General features: G+C 44.7%; 1 protein-coding gene and 1 long non-coding RNA gene across 3 annotated transcripts in view; both read left to right on the top strand.

The window, feature by feature from the left end:
- The first annotated feature begins 6,524 nt into the window (after positions 1 to 6,524).
- Positions 6,525 to 11,763, top strand: LOC142884224 (uncharacterized). The gene is made up of 4 exons (XR_012926145.1): positions 6,525 to 6,722; positions 8,335 to 8,455; positions 8,908 to 8,973; positions 11,338 to 11,763. It is a non-coding gene; the product is annotated as an uncharacterized LOC142884224 (long non-coding RNA).
- A 4,624-nt stretch (positions 11,764 to 16,387) lies between these two features.
- The window catches only part of LOC142885139 (glypican-5-like), a 94,098-nt gene continuing 91,970 nt past the window's right edge, over positions 16,388 to 18,515 (top strand). For both annotated transcript variants that reach the window (XM_076021302.1, XM_076021301.1), the window contains exon 1: positions 16,388 to 16,854. In XM_076021302.1, coding sequence (XP_075877417.1) covers positions 16,677 to 16,854 — 178 coding nt within the window. In that variant the 5' untranslated portion in view covers positions 16,388 to 16,676. The remainder of the gene's footprint in view (positions 16,855 to 18,515) is intronic.

Here is an 18,515-nt window from a genome sequence, read left to right as displayed (position 1 = left end):
GCAGAGTGGGAGGAGTCACCAGGTTGCCAGGGTGTGACCTCATTAGACTCATCCTCCTCTCTCCCCACCCGCGGCAAATCTCCCCCTTCAGCCCCCCTTTGCCTTCCTACAGCTCGTAAACAAGACCACGACACAAAACCCACTTGCAGTGAATGCACTCTGTTGCTCTCGAGTGCATTGCTGATGTGTGATTGTGTGCGTGGGAGAGAGTTATCAAAACAAAGCAGAATCAAAACCAAAAAAAAGAAAATGAAATGGAGGTGTGCATAGCAAAATAGGGGTGGGAGCACGGGTGGAGGATGGAGGACGGGGGAAAGAAAAACATCACTTCTGACTGAAAATTCCGGTAGACACGCACAATAAAAAAAGATGAGGCTGATGCAAGATTAGAATATGTTTGCATAAAGTGAAGGGGAAAAAAAGAGGAAGCAATCCTGAGTACCAACTGGCTCCCAGCGGCTACTGAGAAGACGAAGATGAGAGCGGGGACAGAGTTGAGTCTGAGTTGATATTTTTGTTAAGAGCTGGGTGGGTGTGGGGTGGCAGGGGGGGGTGGGGGTGGGGTGGCGGGGGAGGGGGGGGTAGTGCTGCTGCTGCCATGCTTCCTTTTGACTGTCTGGGGGATGAGCGTCGGCTTCGGCAGCACTGCCAGTGTTGTTTGTGTGCTTGGTGCCTGGTGCAGGAGCTGCTGGGGTTGAGGGAGGGTGGGAGGGAGGCTGTGTGTGTGTGTGTGTGTGTATGGTGGCGGGAGCGTGGGGGGGGGGTTAATGCTCAGATGGATTAACACCGTTGACACAAAAGGATTGGCGAACAGAGATCTGTTGTTTTCATCAACCCTTCCCTCCGTTTCTCCCCCCCCCAACCCTCCCTCTGTTGACGGCTGTCTGTGACTTTGCGGTGAAGGGAGTGGTGGAGCGTCGCCGATGGGTGTGGGCGGGGGGCTGCTGTAAGGCAGAGGCTTCCCCTCCCCAAAAAAAATAAATAAATTGTCTGTCAAAAACATGCGCCGCTCAGGTCAGAGGAGACAGAGGAGGATAATGGGGTTGTTTAAAATTAGGCAGAATGTGTGTGTGTGTGTGTGTGTGTGTGTGGGGGGGGGGGCGCTGCATAGCTGCATCTAGCAGGATGAGGGGATACCAGACCAGACTGCACATGGTTACAAAATAGGCTGTTTGGGTGGAAGACAGGAAAGATGTGAAAGATGAAGGAGAGGGAGAAGCCAGTCGGCCGGCTGCCATGATCTCATTGAACTTAAGTGACAAGTCCAAAAAATATTGTGAGGCGTGTGGTCGACTGGCTGTGCACAATGCAAAGTCACTCCATCCGGAACACGCTCCCGTGCACAGCGATGTACACATACACACACACAAAGGTTGTGGCCTGACCTCGGCTGGCGGTCTGCGTGCACAATCTCAAAGGAAGTGTTTAGATCTCATCGGGGTGCAATGAGCGCGAGGACTCAGAGGTGATTGGGTTAAACAAATGTTTCCACCTATGTGCACAACGGCACTTTGTTGTCGGTGAACAGCCGAGAATGCTCCCTTAGGGACGGAGGGTGGGAGGTTTTCGGATTTGCACATCCTTACAGACAAGCAACAACCTGCAGGAGTTTCCTAACTGGCTGAATTCATTGCAACAGCCGTGTTTTTGTTTTTTTTATTATTGTTTTTGCATTAAAATCGGCCCTGTAATGTATGCTACTGTAGAGCACAAAGTTATGGAAATCTGCCTTTTGTGATATCACAAAGGGCTCTGACACCTCATGGGTAGCTTCTCCCAGTTGGTAACAACATCCCTCGTCAGGTGTGAGTTCTTGTCTTTACCAAACATCAGTTCCCACTGGGGGTGAAAACTCATTGTTTTTGTGGGAGGCTGTAAAACAGAGGGCTAAATATGATGCTTTCCTGAAGATGCACACATACCTCAGATAGTTAATAATGCAGAAGCAGGATGCTAAATAAAGGTTCAGTTTGGGAAAGAATGTATTTAATGCTAACTGAACTTATTGCTGGAGGAAACTATTGACTAAAATACACGTATTCTGATGTTTTTTGTAGAACCAATAATCATGAAGCATTCACATTCTAAAAGACAACAGAGGATCTTATATGAGGACGTTTCCCAACACCCAAGGCCAACTGTGCGATATCCACCTAAGTGTTGTCCAGCGTTACCTCGTCATTCACCAAAGAGCCACTGACACTTTGTCAGGTGGTTGGTGGGACAAAGTCATGTCAGATTAATGCCTGCTCGTGGTGCAACAAAGTGACATTAATGGCCGTTTACAAACACGAAGCGATGTGCCCCGGAGCAGACGTCTGGTCGCCGGCTCAATCATGCGTGTAATGATGTATTGATCGGCCGCTGCAACAGGCTAATGAAGAGTCTATAAAAGCCATTATACCAATCAATTTAGCACCACATAGCAAACAGAGCCATAATAAATAGAGCAATGACTTGTTTTTTTCTCTCTTTTTCAGCTGGATTTATTTCCTTGGACATCGGCTGTCTAAACATTGAGGGATGTCGTGGCTGAACATACTAAGAGGCTCTGTCTGTTTTTTCTACACCTCACCCCTGTGCCAGATGCAGGTGAGCAGCAGGATGGCACGGGTCGGACAGAAAGTGAGACAGTTGCTTGCAGCGTCCGTCAGACTCCCATTAAAGATGCAGCACACTTTTACGTGCACTCCTCACATCTCTGCCCTGGAGAAATGGAGCGTAAGGTTCCAGCCCTGACCATCAGCGCACAAGCATTTGACCGCTCCGTGATTCATGTATTCATGCACCGACTACAGACTAATGCATCCCCTTTCCCTGCTGCTGGATTTTTTTTTTTTTTTTTATTATTATTATTCAAAATTCTTGCATACTCCTCCTTAATTATACCATCAACAAATACAGATCTCCCTCTGTATTGGAGATACAGAGCCCAAAGTTCTGTTCCTGCTTAATCAAGCTTCTCAAAGCCCCATGCATCAACGGCTCCTGTCCAGCTCTCCCCTGAGATGCCAAGCTCGGGCATGTTTGAGATGAGAGCACTCCACAGTTCCAGCTGCTCCGCTGATAAGACACAGAGGTGAAAATCATCTCCCGAATAGACGGTTCTTTTCTCTGATCGCTGGTGTTGTTTAACCCCTCATAAACCTTTTAAATCCAGAATTCAGAACCACAGCTGATGGGTTAAAGCCTCCGACAGGGATCGTGTTTTAATATGGGACTGAACATGAGAAGACAGGAAGAATTCCTTTTCCGGACTGCTGCAGCGATGCTGCCCTGTAACCCTGCATGTGTCTGAAGGCAGCAGGTACCAAGTAGCGATTATGAAATTTCAAAAAAGATCACAGGGTCATGGACAGATCTAATCTAAATGAGTGATCGTTGTGTTCTGTGGCATCAGCTGCACGAGGTGACTGATGACCTTCTGTCAACCAATGAAGGATAAAGGGGATTATTTTTTATCCAGACTATCAAATCAGGTGTAATCAGGTGGATGCCCCAACCCTTCATTTGACAGGGTTGAAATAATGGAAAAAATAGTCACATCCTGCTGACTTTATTCTGAACGCTGATGATGTTTCTCTTGCGAATAAATCACAACTTGCAAGAAAAAGTCGGGTTTCTGGCGCCATCTGCTGACCAAGTTAAGAAACATCAGGCGTCAAACAAATTGTAAAAAGAAAAGAAAATCGAAATGTTTTTTTTTTGCCAGCCTGAAACAGCAGCAACAGCAACAGCAGCAGTAGCAGCAGCAGCAGCAGTAGTAGCAGCAGCAACAAAACAACAAAAATGACAACAGTAATTTCCCCCTGGTTTTCCATGAATGTCTCTTGAACCATTTTTAAAATATATATCTTTTAATGCACGTGATTGATCTTTCGAATGTCACCTTTTACCTTTTCATGCTAACTATTTGACATCCATGTCGTTCGTTGGGCTCAAAAGTGATTTTCATGTCATTATGCATATTCAACGTGTAAAATGTCAGTTGTTTCCACTGTCTCTTGGGCCCTGTTTGCACTTGGTCACTTATAACTGTTTTGGGGGATCGTATCACAAGTACATGTCCTGAAGCATCTGTTCGCACATGGCATTAACATGCCTCTCAAGCGTGCCACTTGTGATCGCATTAGTGCATTTTTAACCACTAGGGGCAGTAAAGCGCAAAACTACGGCTAGTTTTACCTGAAAGCGAATAAGAATCAACTTCCTGTTTGCGGACTATATCAAGTCACTCGTTTTAATTCTACTGCAGCTCGTGCGTATGGATCCGAACGAGGAGTAACGACTGGTGGGGCAGAGTGGTGACAACTTTATTTTCGGATCAACAGTGGCTGGCAAATTTTTGGATGCTACGTCGCACATTTAATCTCATATTTGGGAAACTGCGACCGCTGCTCCGCTGACAAAATACGTTAATCCGGAATGAAACTTATTAGCATGCTAATAAACAAGTCTAACAAAAATGATTTGTTTTCGCTTCTTGTTTGTAACTTTATAATGACGACGCCGGGAGGTGGGGCGCCGACCAAGTACGTACATGGGAGAGGTGAGTGGAGTAGGCGGTCGTTAATGTGGACTGAGCTCGCATTCTGTTCACACGTCCGTGAGGAATGCTATGCTATGCGAAGCGTCAAAACCACCTCCCCGAGGTGGTTTGAGTGATCGGATGACAATACGGATTTGGACTGTTTGCCCTCATGAACAGGTTGAACAGGTGAGTGTCATTAATTCCTATTGGCTGCTGCTGAGCATTAGGGTCAAACCATTTCTCTGAGAACTGGGGTGGGCTAAGGCTGGCTGCAAACCATACAATCAAACTGGAACTAAGAGTAAACACAGTGTGAAGAGCGTGTAAAAATGTATGCAAAATGCATGCATTTCACACGTCGTGCGCAGACTCGTTGTTCAATACCAAAATGACGAAAGTGGAGTACAGTATGCCCTCCGAGTACAGATGATGAAACGCGAGGAGAGTCTTTTCACAGTTTTATTTATTTTTTAACCTCCAAGCACATATTTGACCTGTTAGCTTCTGAGTATAACATTTTAAATTGGTAAACGCACAACTACGTGCAGGGTTCAGGTACGACTGCATAAGAGAACAATAATAAAGCCGTTGAGTACGTAACTACATCTATGTTGGTCGGCTGTCTTTCACTTAATGTGATTTAGTATATTGATACTAACTTGAGTAATATGAAGACATTACAAACTGGCGACTAGTTTAAAGAACCTACTGGTGCTGTTTGAGTCGGAGGAGAACCACGTCGCGGAAGCTGCTATTGGTGACCAAGCTGTTTGCGGCGGGGGACAGAGACTACGAGAATGGTGGCGATCATCGGACGTATTGACGTCTTTGACGAGTCCGTGGAGCAATGGTCATCCTGCGTCGAGAATGGTTTGAACATTTTGCCCAAGCAAATGATGTCCCAGCAGAGAAGGAGGTTGCCGTGTTTTCAAGTGTAATCGGAGCTACAATCTATGGACTACTCCGTAGTTTACTGGCTCCAGATAAACCCGGAAGTAAGCAGTACGCGGACCTCGTGAAAGTTCTACATGACCACTTCTCACCGAAACCGATTATAATTGTCGAGAGATTCCGCTTCCACAAGAGGAATCGGGAAGAGAGAGAGAGCGTTGCGCAGTACGTGGCTGTCTTAAAGAAACTGTCTGAACATTGCGATTTTGGCATCCATTTGCATGACGCCTTGCGCAATAGATTCGTGTGTGGCCTCAGCAATGAAAGTATTCATAAAGTTGTTGCCAAGACTACTGAAAGTGAAAGGCAGTCTACATCTGATTCAGACACTGAATTGACGTCGCATATGGTGACAGCCATGGTTAAAGAAACGGAAAAAGGGATGACTGTTAAAAAGCAAAATGCAGCATCATCTTTGATGATGGTCAGACCCAGAATTGAAGATCATCTCATAGATATGGAACTCGACACTGGTGCAGCTGTATCCCTGATATCAATGGAACTGTACAAAACCAAATTTGCCCATGTTCGATTGCGAAAAACTGACGTGGTGTTGAAAACATACACAGGAGAAGTGTTGTTACCTGAAGGCATGTTGAAAGTTTGGGTGAAGTTAAATAAGCAGTAGATCAGATTGCCCTTATATGTTGTGAAAGGTAATTCACTCTCACTCCTTGGCCGTGAGTGGCTAAGAAAAATTAAACTGAACTGGCGTGAAATAAAAACAATAAGAACAGGATCCACACCAGACGAGACACTTGAAGTGTCAAATGTCTTGAAGTGTCATGTACAAGTTTTCAGCGAGACACTTGGAACATTGAAGGGGTTTGAAACGTTCCTGACATTAAAACCAGGCCAACACCCGAAGTTCTGTCAGGCGCGTGTGGTCCCATATGCATTGAGGCCCAAGGTAGAAGCTGAAATTGATCGATTACTTCAACAGGAAGTGATCTCTCCAGTGCAATTTAGCGACTAAAAGACCCCAATCGGCTCTATGCACAAATCACTTCCGCGTTCGATTAAAGGATGGTAAGTTATTTCCAGTCTGGCGTAAACACTATGAACCAAGCGCGGAGTAACGTCATGGCTTAGCCTACATACACACGCTGTTTACTGGAGTTGCCAAAGATCATGGTGAATGATGTCTGGAGAATTGTCCGAGTGTCCAGCGCAACACCTCAGAGCAAACTTGAAAAAGGTTTCAAGTTTTACGTCTCGTCGTATCTGTGTAATTTTGAAGGTAAGTTGCTAAGCTGGCTTTAGCCAGCCGAACTGCTTAATAATGATCTAGTAAGCTTCACCCCTGTTTTACACCAGAAGCGTTTGCAGAGCGTCAGCAGAGCGTCCGCGTCGACGCAGTGAAACGCGGCCACTAAAGTCAATGAGCAGGTTGACACCAGGCGCAGAGCGTCCGCGTCCCAGAAGCGTCCCAGAAGCAGTAAAACGCGACCCGCTGGAAAAGAACGCCAGAATTTATTCTTTGACGCTTGCTGCGTCCCTCCTGCGTCAATCGTAGCAGGTGGGATCGTTCAGACAGGAAGTCAATGGTGTAAAAACACGGTGGATCCGGTTGATTTTCATCATAACACACAATGTGCTGGATTTTGTATTTATATGTGCTGTACTTTACTGTGAAACATCAACGTGACGCATCGGCTTCAACGCTGTTCAGGTCGGCCGTCCAACAAAAACAGATTTCACTTTGAATCTCAAACTATGATGAACAAAATGCATCTATACTTTAAATACCTGCATTTCGTATGATGCCAGCAGTTCGCGTTATTATTTTTTTTCTTTTTTACACACATCGATACTTCGAGACACTGTCCCAACAGTGTCTCGAAGTATCGATGTTTTGTTTCATTGTTGTTTTCTTTAAAAACACGCGAAAACTACCTGGGTTGTCGCGCGATCTTGCAATCCTGCTCATAAAACACGTCCTGTGTGGGAGGGTGCTGGAGCGTGAGCAGAGCGTCAACGCGGTCGCTCTGCTGACGCTCTGCAGACGCTTCTGGTGTAAAACAGGGGTCAGGCAAATCAGATAACAAGAAATGACTCTCATATGCCGTATTTTGTTTGATTAAGTATCTGGAAAAGACAAAGCCACTAATGAGATTTCTGTGAGAGCTCACTGCTACCGCTCTATGACGAAAACAGAAACGCCACACAAACTGACAGTAGGACAAGATTAAGTGACACGTTCTGTCACGTTCACGGTTCTGTTGAACATGTTCAAAGTTCTGTTCAGCACGAGTCCAGCCCTTGATGTTACCATAAGTAAGCTCTGATGACTATTGGCAAAGATGTTACCTTTGCAATGGCATAAATCTACGAGTTGTTACAAGGCAGTTACAGAAAAGCTGAGTGGGAATTGGTGTGATTATTATTTGAAAAATACGTACTTTCAAAATGATTGGTTTAAGGCAAAATTAATATTTCCCAAAATATTTCACATCCTCAGCTATTCTTCTAACTGCACGTTCTAACTCAATACTGTACTGTCATTGTTTGTTCTTTTGGCTTTGGCATTAACAGACCAGAGCAGGTGCTGTTTTGCTAAAGACCCTCCTCTTTTCCAAAATTAATTCATTTATGCTTGTTTTTCAGATGACATTAACTGACTCGCAGCCAGTTGTTCTGGTTAAGAGCTACTGCTCTTGTGTGGCAGGGTGTGGGATGTGCAACCATTTGGTTGCTTTACTTTATCGGACAGCCCACTACTCTGAATGTGGCATGTCTGTTGTTCCACCTGTCCTTTCATGCACTGAAACAAAACAGAGGTGGCATAAGCCAAGAACAATGGTTTGTATCATTTTAAAATCTTAACAATTTTCTCCCAAGGCATCTGACAGTTGTATTGTAGTTCATCTACTTCTTTCCACCAACTACCAACAAGGGAGTGAAGCCAGGGCCTGTGGATGCTATGGTTGTTATGAAGGCCAAAGCAGGTGCTACTTCGGCAAGTGGAATTAGGTATGTAACATCAAATTCAATATTTTGTGTGTGTGTGTGTGTGTGTGTGTGTGTGTGTGTGTGTGTGTGTGTGAAAATGCAACATGGCTCCTACAATGTCATTCCAGATCTACACTGTACAAGGGCTACAATGGTGAGTTACCAGCCCCCTCCACCCTCAGTCCTGGATCTGCTTATACTGAGATGAACCCGGATTCTCTTCCACTCTGCACAATGAAAATCTCCTCTGACAAACCACTTGTGGACTCCATTTTTGGCAAAGTACAAGCTGGCAGTGTACTCTCATATCAACATCCATTACCTTTATCTGACACTGTTGTTATCCATGAGGATGCGCCTCCATTTCCAAAAGTGCCACTGGAGGGTTACCATTTAGCACCAACAGACGTTCATATGTGCCAACAAACCAAGAACAGATGCACCTCACTTCACTGTCTGTGACTTTGCCGCAGTCTCACCTTATTGAGGAGGCAACGAGGAGACAGAGTGTAAAACCCGAGTGGCATTCCCTCAGGAAGGTAAAAAGTCACTGCTTCACATTTCAGAGAGATCAGCCATGTTAGTCCAAGCCAAAGCAGAAAACCTGGCAGAAAGAATCATCCGAGGAACGCAACAAACTGAACACATGAAGAGGGGCTTGGAAATGGAAGTAGGTGCCTTAAAAGACTATGCTGTTTTGGAAAACGTGAACTTAGCCAAGTATGGGCTAGTTGTTCATCCAGATGCACCGTGGTTGAGTGCATCACCTGATGGCCTGGTATATGACCCACTCGAGCGACCATCATTTGGTCTCGTTGAAATTAAATGCCCTAACGTACAAAGTTACATTGATTGCAAGTACCTCAAAGTTGACCATGGTGTGCATAAGCTGAAGGAAAGCCATTGCTATTATTGGCAAGTCCAGGGGCAGTTGCACAGGATTTGAATGGTGTGACTTTGTTATCTTTGCCAATGACGACATTTTTGTGCAGTGCATTCACAGAAATGATGCCGTGTTACATTCCATGAAACAGAAGATTGATTTGTTTTTCTTATTCACGTACATGTCAAAATACCTTTCAATGTGCAGATAAACTGACATGAACAGTGGCTATTTTATGCTGTTTAATTATTGATGTTTTACTGTCTTAATTGTAAAGTTGTAGTAAAAACATTGAACAAATTTCACTGCAACACTTTTTTCTTTATTAAAAAGAAATGTCATCAAGCTGTAATGGGAGACATGTGTCACCTGGAATTTGTCATGCTACTAATTACTTTTGAGTCTACTTACTAGCTTAACTAATTGTAAGAAACCAAAAAAAAAAAAAAATCACACAACATTCAAGTAAGACCAAAGAAAGTTGCAGATAACTCAGTGAGACTCAAATACATCATATTAACATCTGTCAACGTCTGTGAGAACATTGGCAGTTCTATGCCCAGGCTTTAACCAATGGTCTGTTTTGATAGTTGACCAAAAGACAAGCAACTGTGTAAAGTTGATTGATGCTGCCTGTGAGTGAAAGAGGAATGACTGTACTGAATATCTTGTGCTCCTTCACCCTGCGAATGAGGCGCTCAATGTGTACTCTCAGTCTTGCTATGGACTGGGTCTTCCTAACCTGTGGCCCAGACAGTTGCGCTCTCTTTGACAGGAAGGTAGGTATGTGGACTTTACAGGGCACACAGTCTTCCACAAGGAAACCCTTGTCTACCACGATGGCCATAGATGGGTTCAGTAGTGGCACAATGCCAGATTGTTTGAGAATCTCTTTGTCACTGATGGAACCTTGATAGAGAGATGAAATGAAAGTAACAGCCCCATGGGGGGCCATCCCGATAAGTCCTTTGAAAGTGCAGTGGGATTTGTAACTAGAGAACACCTCACTTTGGAGAAGAAGAGAATTTGGTGTTTGACAATGTAGCTCAGTACAGTCCAAAATTACTTGTGTATCAGCGTAATCCTGAAAAACTTCTGGCACGTGAGCTTTGATGGTCTCCTCATCCAGCCAAATACCCACAGCACCCAGTACAGTATAAAGAACGTTTGCCCATGTGTTTATTATACGGCTTACTGTCGATTGGTGGATTCTGAATCTGCGGGCAAGATCCTTTTGCATCAGACCCAATGACAAATAGTTCATAAAGAGAAATAATTCATCAATGGGCTGAAGAAGCTGAAAAGAAAAAAATAAAAATAAAAATTAGTACCTTATAACAAGAAATACATTGCGACTGGCTTTGATTTGTTTAAAGACTACATAAAAAATACAATGCTGTAATATGTTTGGTAAGAACTGCCAAATAAAATGAAGAAAAAATAGTTACCATTACTTTAACTGTGTGAGGGACCTCGTCAGCCTTTGCCGTCCCACCAGTTGCCCTTGTCACCCTTATGATTTTATGGGTGGCTGGCTCGATCTGTTTCCAGAAAGCTATCAGATGGTTGTGACTTGCAAATCTATGGGATGTAAGAAGGATTTCATTCTCTTTTTCCATTGGCAGTATTGTACTAGCAAATATGTACAAATAACTTGCTTCTCCTTCATCTTTGCACATTTAAAATCGGAGGTCCATTAGACAAAATGCACACTTTATAGTTCCAGTAAGTTTCATGAATCTATAACATAACGGAAATGTTATTTACCTTGTGAAAAATCTGATGTCCTCATCGGAGCCAGCAAAGCGTTCCCAACGGAACTTGTTGCTGATACTCATCTCCTCGACATGTTTTCTTAGCCTTGCTATCTCAGCTTTCAGCTCTTCTGCATGGCCGAGGGACAGGTCCAAGGCAGCAGGCTCAGCACTGGCGCAGTAGTCATGCTCAAGCGCTTCCTCATATGGCTCATCAGTCTGCACTGGCTCCGTGCTGGGTCGTTCTCTCCTTTCCCAAACTCCAGGTCGTGGTGCTGGGATAGTGAAATTGTTCCACTGGAAAAGCAGCGGCACAGCTCTGGGTTTCAAATGCCGGCGTCCGGCTGGGGTTGTAGGCTCTATCAGGTCCGAGCCTTGAAAATGTCGGCTACACACTCGTGAGCTACTCTTAACAATAAAATTTGCTCTTCTAATATTGATGAGCCACCGTTTCTGTAAATCAGGTTTTTGAGGAAACGTGTGGAAACTCAGGACAGGACTGAAGCTAGCCGATGCTGTACATGGGGGCACACAGCAGTGGTGGCTGGCAGTGCTATCCCCCCGTTTTTGAAAACACACTTTTGTTAGTTTACACGTCATCCTGGCATTCAGTGGGTGCAGCTTTGGTGGCTTCGTTGCTAGCATCACATTACAACCAGTGCTGACCGGAAACTACCAACCATCCTGAGATTTTGCCGGAAGTATGTCATCGTCTCTCATCCATAGAGCCTATCGTTCCAGTAATTAAAAAGAGTGGTAGTGTGAGAATTTGCAGAGATTTCAAGGTTACCATCAATCCGGCCTTATGTGTTGAACACTACCCAATACCCCGGATTGAGGATCTTTTTGCCTCTGTCTCCGGAGGACATCGGTTCAGCAAGCTGGATCTTTCACAGGCTTATCTCCAGGTGCCTGTCTGCGAGGAGTCGCGTAAATATCTCACCATCACGACACACAAAGGCCTGTTCCGTTTTAACCGATTATCCTTCGGAATAACGTCTGCACCTGCAATTTTTCAGAAGATCATGGACCAAGTGTTGCAGGGACTCCCCAATGTCCATTGCTTTTTGGACGACATCCTTGTGACCGGCAGAGATGATGTTCACCATTTAGAGAACTATGCTCAAATAGAGCGAGAAGCACTGGGAATCATCTTTGGAGTTACGCGTTTCCACTCTTACCTGTATGGTCGCCACTTCACCTTGTTGACTGATCATCACCCCCTAACAACCATACTCAGTCCCAGTTAGGCGATTTCCTCCATGGCAGCTGCGAGGCTACAGCGATGGGCACCACTGCTTGCAGCACACAACTACACCATCAAGTACCGGGGTGCTGCTGACCATGGCAATGTTGACGGTTTGTCCCGTTTGCCTTTACCTGAACAACATAAGCACAAGCACAATGTTTGCCAATGTGCTGTGCGGATGTGAGGCGAGAAACCAGATCTGACTGTATACTGTCTCAAGTTATGGAGATGGTTTCCACTGGCCGTTTTCCTACCACCAAGACGTCTGACCAGAGTCTTTTGCTGTATTTGGTACGGAGAAATGAACTGACTCTGATGCAAGGCTGTATAATGTGGGGTAACAGAGTGATTGTCCCACCAAAGCTGCGTCAACAGGTGCTGGAGGAGCTGCACACAGGACACCTGGGAGTGGTCAAGATGAAAGCCATGGAATAAAATTATGTATGGTGGCCGGGTCTTGATGCTCAAATTGAAGAAAAGTGCAAAACGTGTGTGTCCTGTCAACGCATCCAGAAAACACCTAGTTTAACACCATTACATCCGTGGCCCTGGCCCACAGCTCCGTGGCAGCGAATCCACATTGATTTCACTGGCCCTTTTGAGGGACGCATGTTCCTGGTCGTGGTGGATGCGCACTCAAAGTGGCCAGAAGTCATGGTATTGAACTCAACCACATCTGAGAAGACTGTTCAGGTACTTAGGGGTCTGTTTAGTCATTATGGTGTGCCAGAAGTGCTCGTGAGTGACAATGGACCACAGTTCACATCGGTGGAATTTTTCAACTTTTTAATATCAAACGGCGTGAAACATGTGCGCTCAGCTCCTTTCCACCCGGCTACAAACGGCTAAGCTGAACGTTTTGTGAAGACTTTTAAACCTCAACTGTGCAAAAACGTCTTGATGCCTTCCTGCTCCAATACAGGAACACTCCGCACACAACTACTCACGAGACACCTGCGATGCTGTTTCTTCACCGCAAGCTCCGTACTCGCCTAGACCTGTTGAAACCAAGTGTGGCAGCGGTCGTTGATCAAGCTCAAGATGTTCAGTGTGCTTACAGGGCCGCGCACTCCAAAGCCAGAACATTCAGCTTGGGCGATCCAGTTCTGGTCCGAGATTATCGAAAAGGGGAGGAAAAGTGGACGGCTGGAACAGTGACATCCCAAGCTGGCCCGGTATCCTACCAGGTCAATGTGGGGTCATCACACCTGTGGAAGCGGCATGCCGACCAGATGATGGCCCTAACATCATCCAAGCTGCAGCTGACGTGCAAGCGACACCCAGCATGGACAGCTTGCCTGCTCTGCCTGATGCAGGTGGAAAGCCAGAGATACACAACCCAGTCAGTGAGTGTATCACTGCATCAGCGGGTCAGTCAGATTCGGCCTGCAGTGTCACTCCAGAAATACCTCAACAGACTGTGAGTGGGTACCCTCGACGGTACCGTAAACCACCAGATAAACTGACTCTGTGAACAAGTGAATGTTTTGTTCATGTGTTAAGTTAGTGAGTGTTGTCTGAAGATAAGGGCAGAATAATCCCTTGACACACTCCAGGGTTCAGGTACACCTGCATAGGAGAACAAGAATAAAGCTGTTGAGTACGTAAATAAATCTATGTTGGTCGGCTGTCTTTCACTTAATGTGATTTAGTATATTTCATACTAACTTGAGTAATATGAAGACATTACACGTACAATTATATATTTTCATTACAGAAGTGTATGACACTGCTACCTATGTATTCGTGGCAGGTGGCGCTCATATGAAACAAGTGAACAAACCTGTTGTAATCTTTCTCTTTAAATCCTTTACTTATTTATGACAGAATGCATATGATTATTCACAAATCGAATAAGGTTTGATTGCACCTTTGTCCACAACTGCGTGTAGTTTGCAAACCGCATGCTCGTTATTTACATATTGCTGTAGCTATGGAAGAAAAAACAGAAACAATGCACATGCTGTATATGCAGCTGATGGGCGCTAGGGGGAGCCATCAAGTAGTTGTCCGTCCATTTGTTTCTATTACCTGATAGATGCTGGAGGACATATGTGACGGAATGACGTTGAGTGAAATCTTCTTCTGATGATGACACAGTAAAGTCAGTATAGACAGTGTCCTTTATAGCGCCACCTGGCGTCTATAGGCCGCGGTAAGCAGGAGGGTATCCTGGAAGATAATAAGAACAGATAGTCAGAAGCAGTGGCGGATCTAGGGGGTGGCTACTTGGGCTCAAGCCCGGGCTCTTTTCTCAAGAGCCCCGGATCTCGCTTCTGAGCTGGTCTGAGTATAATGTGCAGTCCTGGAATTCACCAGTGTGGCAGCATGCGCAGGAAAGTCTGGTCAGAAGGTTAAACGAGCTAGTGGGCTTTTGATTCCCCCCCCCCCCCCCCCCTTATCATTTATCCACCTTTGCATTGGAGATAAAGTTTATATCATGAACAAATGTTTGTAAACTTTTCTAACTTTTCTTCTAAAGATAATGTCCTAAAAAAGTAAAGTATCCCACATGCAAAATAATAATAATAATAATAATAATAATAATAATAATAATAATAATAATAATAATAATAATAATAATAATAATGATAATAATAATAATGATAAAAAAAAAGTTTCTGAGGTCTTTACACTGGGTTCAGAGATTTGGGACCCCCAAATCTCTGAACCCAAAATAAGCTTTCCCAGTGCTTTGGTTTTACTGACCTAAAAATTCTTGTGCCTGCGGACTAAAAGCCAAACCGCATCATTGTTTGTATGGAAAAGGACGAAATCCAGCAGGAAAAAACAAAACAAAAACAAAAACAAAAAAAGACAAATCAAAAATTTAAATTCTGACTCTGGCAGACTTCACTTCAGGCCTTACTCCTGGAGTGCTCTGTGCTGGAATGTTTCGACCAGGTCAAACTTGAAACCAACAACTTCTGGTCCCAGACACTAAAATGAAGATTTAATATAATTTTTGAGTAAAGGTCCGGATGTGTCACATGTTAAAAAAATACTCACAGAATGGGATTCATTTCTTGAAACTGTCTGGTTACTCACTGAATAGTTACCAGTACATCTTCGACCTGAATCTGCCTGTCATCTCGTCTAATTCTAAATATTTCTCGACGAATGCAAATAAAGAATTCACGATCTCTCGATTCGCGTATGTACTCAAAGACATTGAAAAAAAGCAGACTGACATACATTGAATAGTGTAGTACCCTCTTATTCCACTAGAGGTCAGTATTTAGCATTAAATAGGTGAGAGGTTTGAGAAATTAGAAACGAGTCACGAAATTTCAAAGAAATTAAAAACACATTCTTATCTTAGTTTTACGAGTATGTTTCAAAATACCACATTATTTTCAACCAATTCAACACAAAACATGTTTATATACATTATTTGTTTAATCACATGGTGCTAATCCCCAAATGTTATGCTTCTTGCTGTACTACTTGCTATATTTTCTTTTCTTTTTTCTTTTTTAATGAAGAGTGTTTTTTTTTTGTCATGTGCATATGAGTTCATAGCGCATAAACCTGGACAAAGCCTTTCAGTGAAATAACAGTGATGGTGACAATACATACAATTACAATGGCGCCTCACTTTGGGTAATACCTGTATGATCTTGCAGTCCAAGGCAGTCCTTTATCTACAAAGGTTACCCTCTTTTTCTTTTTCGACACTAAACGGAGTCACACAGCAATCCAGTAATTTTCATTTTTATTGGAGAGCACTACAACCGGTGAGATGCTATAAAACATTATGAAACAACTGTTTACAATGTGCAATGAAGGCAAACTGTAACCAGATGACCAGATATCTGCAAGAGCTGTGCGTTGGGATGAGGATGAAGCGTTAAGCAAACAAATAACCATACTGCATGCATATGTTTTTTTTGGCTTGGTTTTCTTGCTTTATTTCCCTCATTTGCTCGCTGTCTCAGATGTCCTCTGTCCTTTTCGGGACGTCCTGGTGGAGTGAGTTTCAGTCTGGGCACTTAGCTGAAGTAAACAGAGAGGGAGGGGGGCGTGAGCAAGGCTGAGGAAACCGGCGCGCTGACAGCAGAGCGCTGCAATGTGTCCAACTCGGGACACAGACAGCGAGACAGACAGACCGGCTTCAGCCCGCAGCTCTTTCCCAGGAGAAGACCCCCAAGACTCCTCTCGCCCTCATCCCATCCACATAATGTGATTTAAAAAAAAAAGAAAAAAAAAAGGAAGATAAAAAGTGGGAACGGGACCGTTTTGTCAGATGTTCGAACCCTCGGCGCCGTCCACTACCGACACCGTCACCCAGTTTGGAGCCAGGCGACAGTAGTCTATCGCACCACAGGCTGAAGGGACCTGCTGGGAGATGCAGCAATGTCCCGAGGAATATGCCCACGCGTAAAGTCCTGCGGACCCTTTTGGATCGTGTCTGCGCTCGTATTGGCGGCCAGCGCAGTTGGCGCGGACGCGCACAGCTGTCATGAGGTGAGGATGGCGTTCCAGCTGCGCCAGGTCGGGCCACTGCACCGCGTACCGGAGACACCTGGCACAGGTGAGCCGAGCCTGCATTGGAGCGTCTGATTCAGAGTGTATGATAATGTGAAAAAAAAAAAAAAAAAAAAAAAAAAAATACTCGAACGCGTGCGGGACGAGCTTTATCTATTTATATATTTAGTTATATATTTATGTATTCTTTAAACTTACACAACCCGCCTGCGCGCACCGGACTGCGCCTCTCTCCCAAAGCGCACGTGGGTCAGAGTGCTCTTCTGTCAAAAGTCTCGTCAGTCGGGAGAGGCTGAACTGATTTCGAACGAAGCCTTTTGTGAAATGACTTCTCTTTAGGATGTCGTCAAATATTTGTCTCCCCTGAGAAATGTTCATCAAGGACTTGTTTCAATGTGGCTGCCGGTCCAAACGTTAGTCATTGAAGTGCGGGCCCCCATCTCACCAGAGCCTGGTCGTTTCCTCGACTCATCGCAAGTTCTTATCATGGGCGGACAAAATAGATAGAAAGAACCCCCACCTCACTCCCTAAAAAAAATTTATAATTTCGTAAATTTCTTTTGGCGGAACACTGCAGAGCGCATTGGAAATGCTGAGACAGTGTTCCGCGGCCAAACCGAGTCCAGCCTGACGCAGTGGGGATTGATGAAAGGGCTGAAATAATGCAGGAATAAGCGATCAGCGATGGTGTGCAGCAGCCAGCCGCCGCAAACTCCACAGTCTATGCATGAGCGCAGGAGCCACAGTTTATTAAAATAATGTGTCCTGATGTCTACTTCAAAGACATAGAGTCCTCAGGCCATATTTTTTGTCAGAGCGACGCTTGAAAGCAGCTTCCAGCTCCCTTCAAGGATTTAGTGATTTCTTTCTCTTCCCGCACATGGAGGAAATGTTGTTTTATGAGGATAAACACAGGGTTCAAGTCTGTTTTGGAGGCAAAAACTCATGTTGAGTGGGTTCAGGCTCTGGTTCAACAATGCTAGCTTCCAGTTGTTCTGCAAGCATACCGAGACTCTTCATCACTTGTTGCTAATTGTGTCGTCTGTCCACTGTTGAGGGATCATCTCAGCTGCAATTCAAACAAAAGATTTTGCCTGATGATCTAGTTCAGCCTTCTCATCCTTGGCTTGCTGTTGTTGCCTGGATGGTGTCAAGAGTTGAATGTTTCGTGCACATGGGTTTGCGGCATTTTCAGTATCAGAGTGTGCAGGCTGTAACAGGGAGACGAGCAACCCATTGCTGAGTGAGTGGCATACCTAGAGGTGCATCCAAACTACTTGATCTGTTTGTTTATCGTCTCTACTGGCAACAATGGAAGATCACTTCACTTGAAGCAGTGATTTGGGGCCCGTACTTAAGAGGAGGAGGATGACAGAATAGTCCCACTGAAGCCGGGAGGAGTGTGGTTATTGTGGATGTTTTACCAGACAAGCAGAAGTATTCACATAGTATGGGGTGTAACTCATGGACTCTGAAAGCCATGCCGTAATTTTTAGGATTCACTGGCTTGTAACGGAGAGAGCAGCACCCCTGCCACTCGCACAGTGCCCCCAACTGACCTGGTACAAAAGTTCCCTCAAAAGCACCCTCTCACAACAACATGCTGTTGCTGTCTCTGACATGTTTGGTCTCTGCTTCTGCCAGGAACATAAAGAGACGAGTGTTCTAGCTATCTTCGTACAGCAATAAGAAGGTACAAGAGGTGTT

The sequence above is a fragment of the Nelusetta ayraudi genome, unplaced genomic scaffold, assembly GCF_046127955.1.
Source record: "Nelusetta ayraudi isolate G7.1 ecotype Tasmania unplaced genomic scaffold, CSIRO-AGI_Nayr_v1 ptg000011l, whole genome shotgun sequence".
Classification (NCBI taxonomy): Eukaryota; Metazoa; Chordata; class Actinopteri; order Tetraodontiformes; family Monacanthidae; genus Nelusetta; species Nelusetta ayraudi.
The sequence above is the reverse complement of the archived record's forward strand: the minus strand, read 5'-3'. Positions and strand labels throughout refer to the sequence as shown.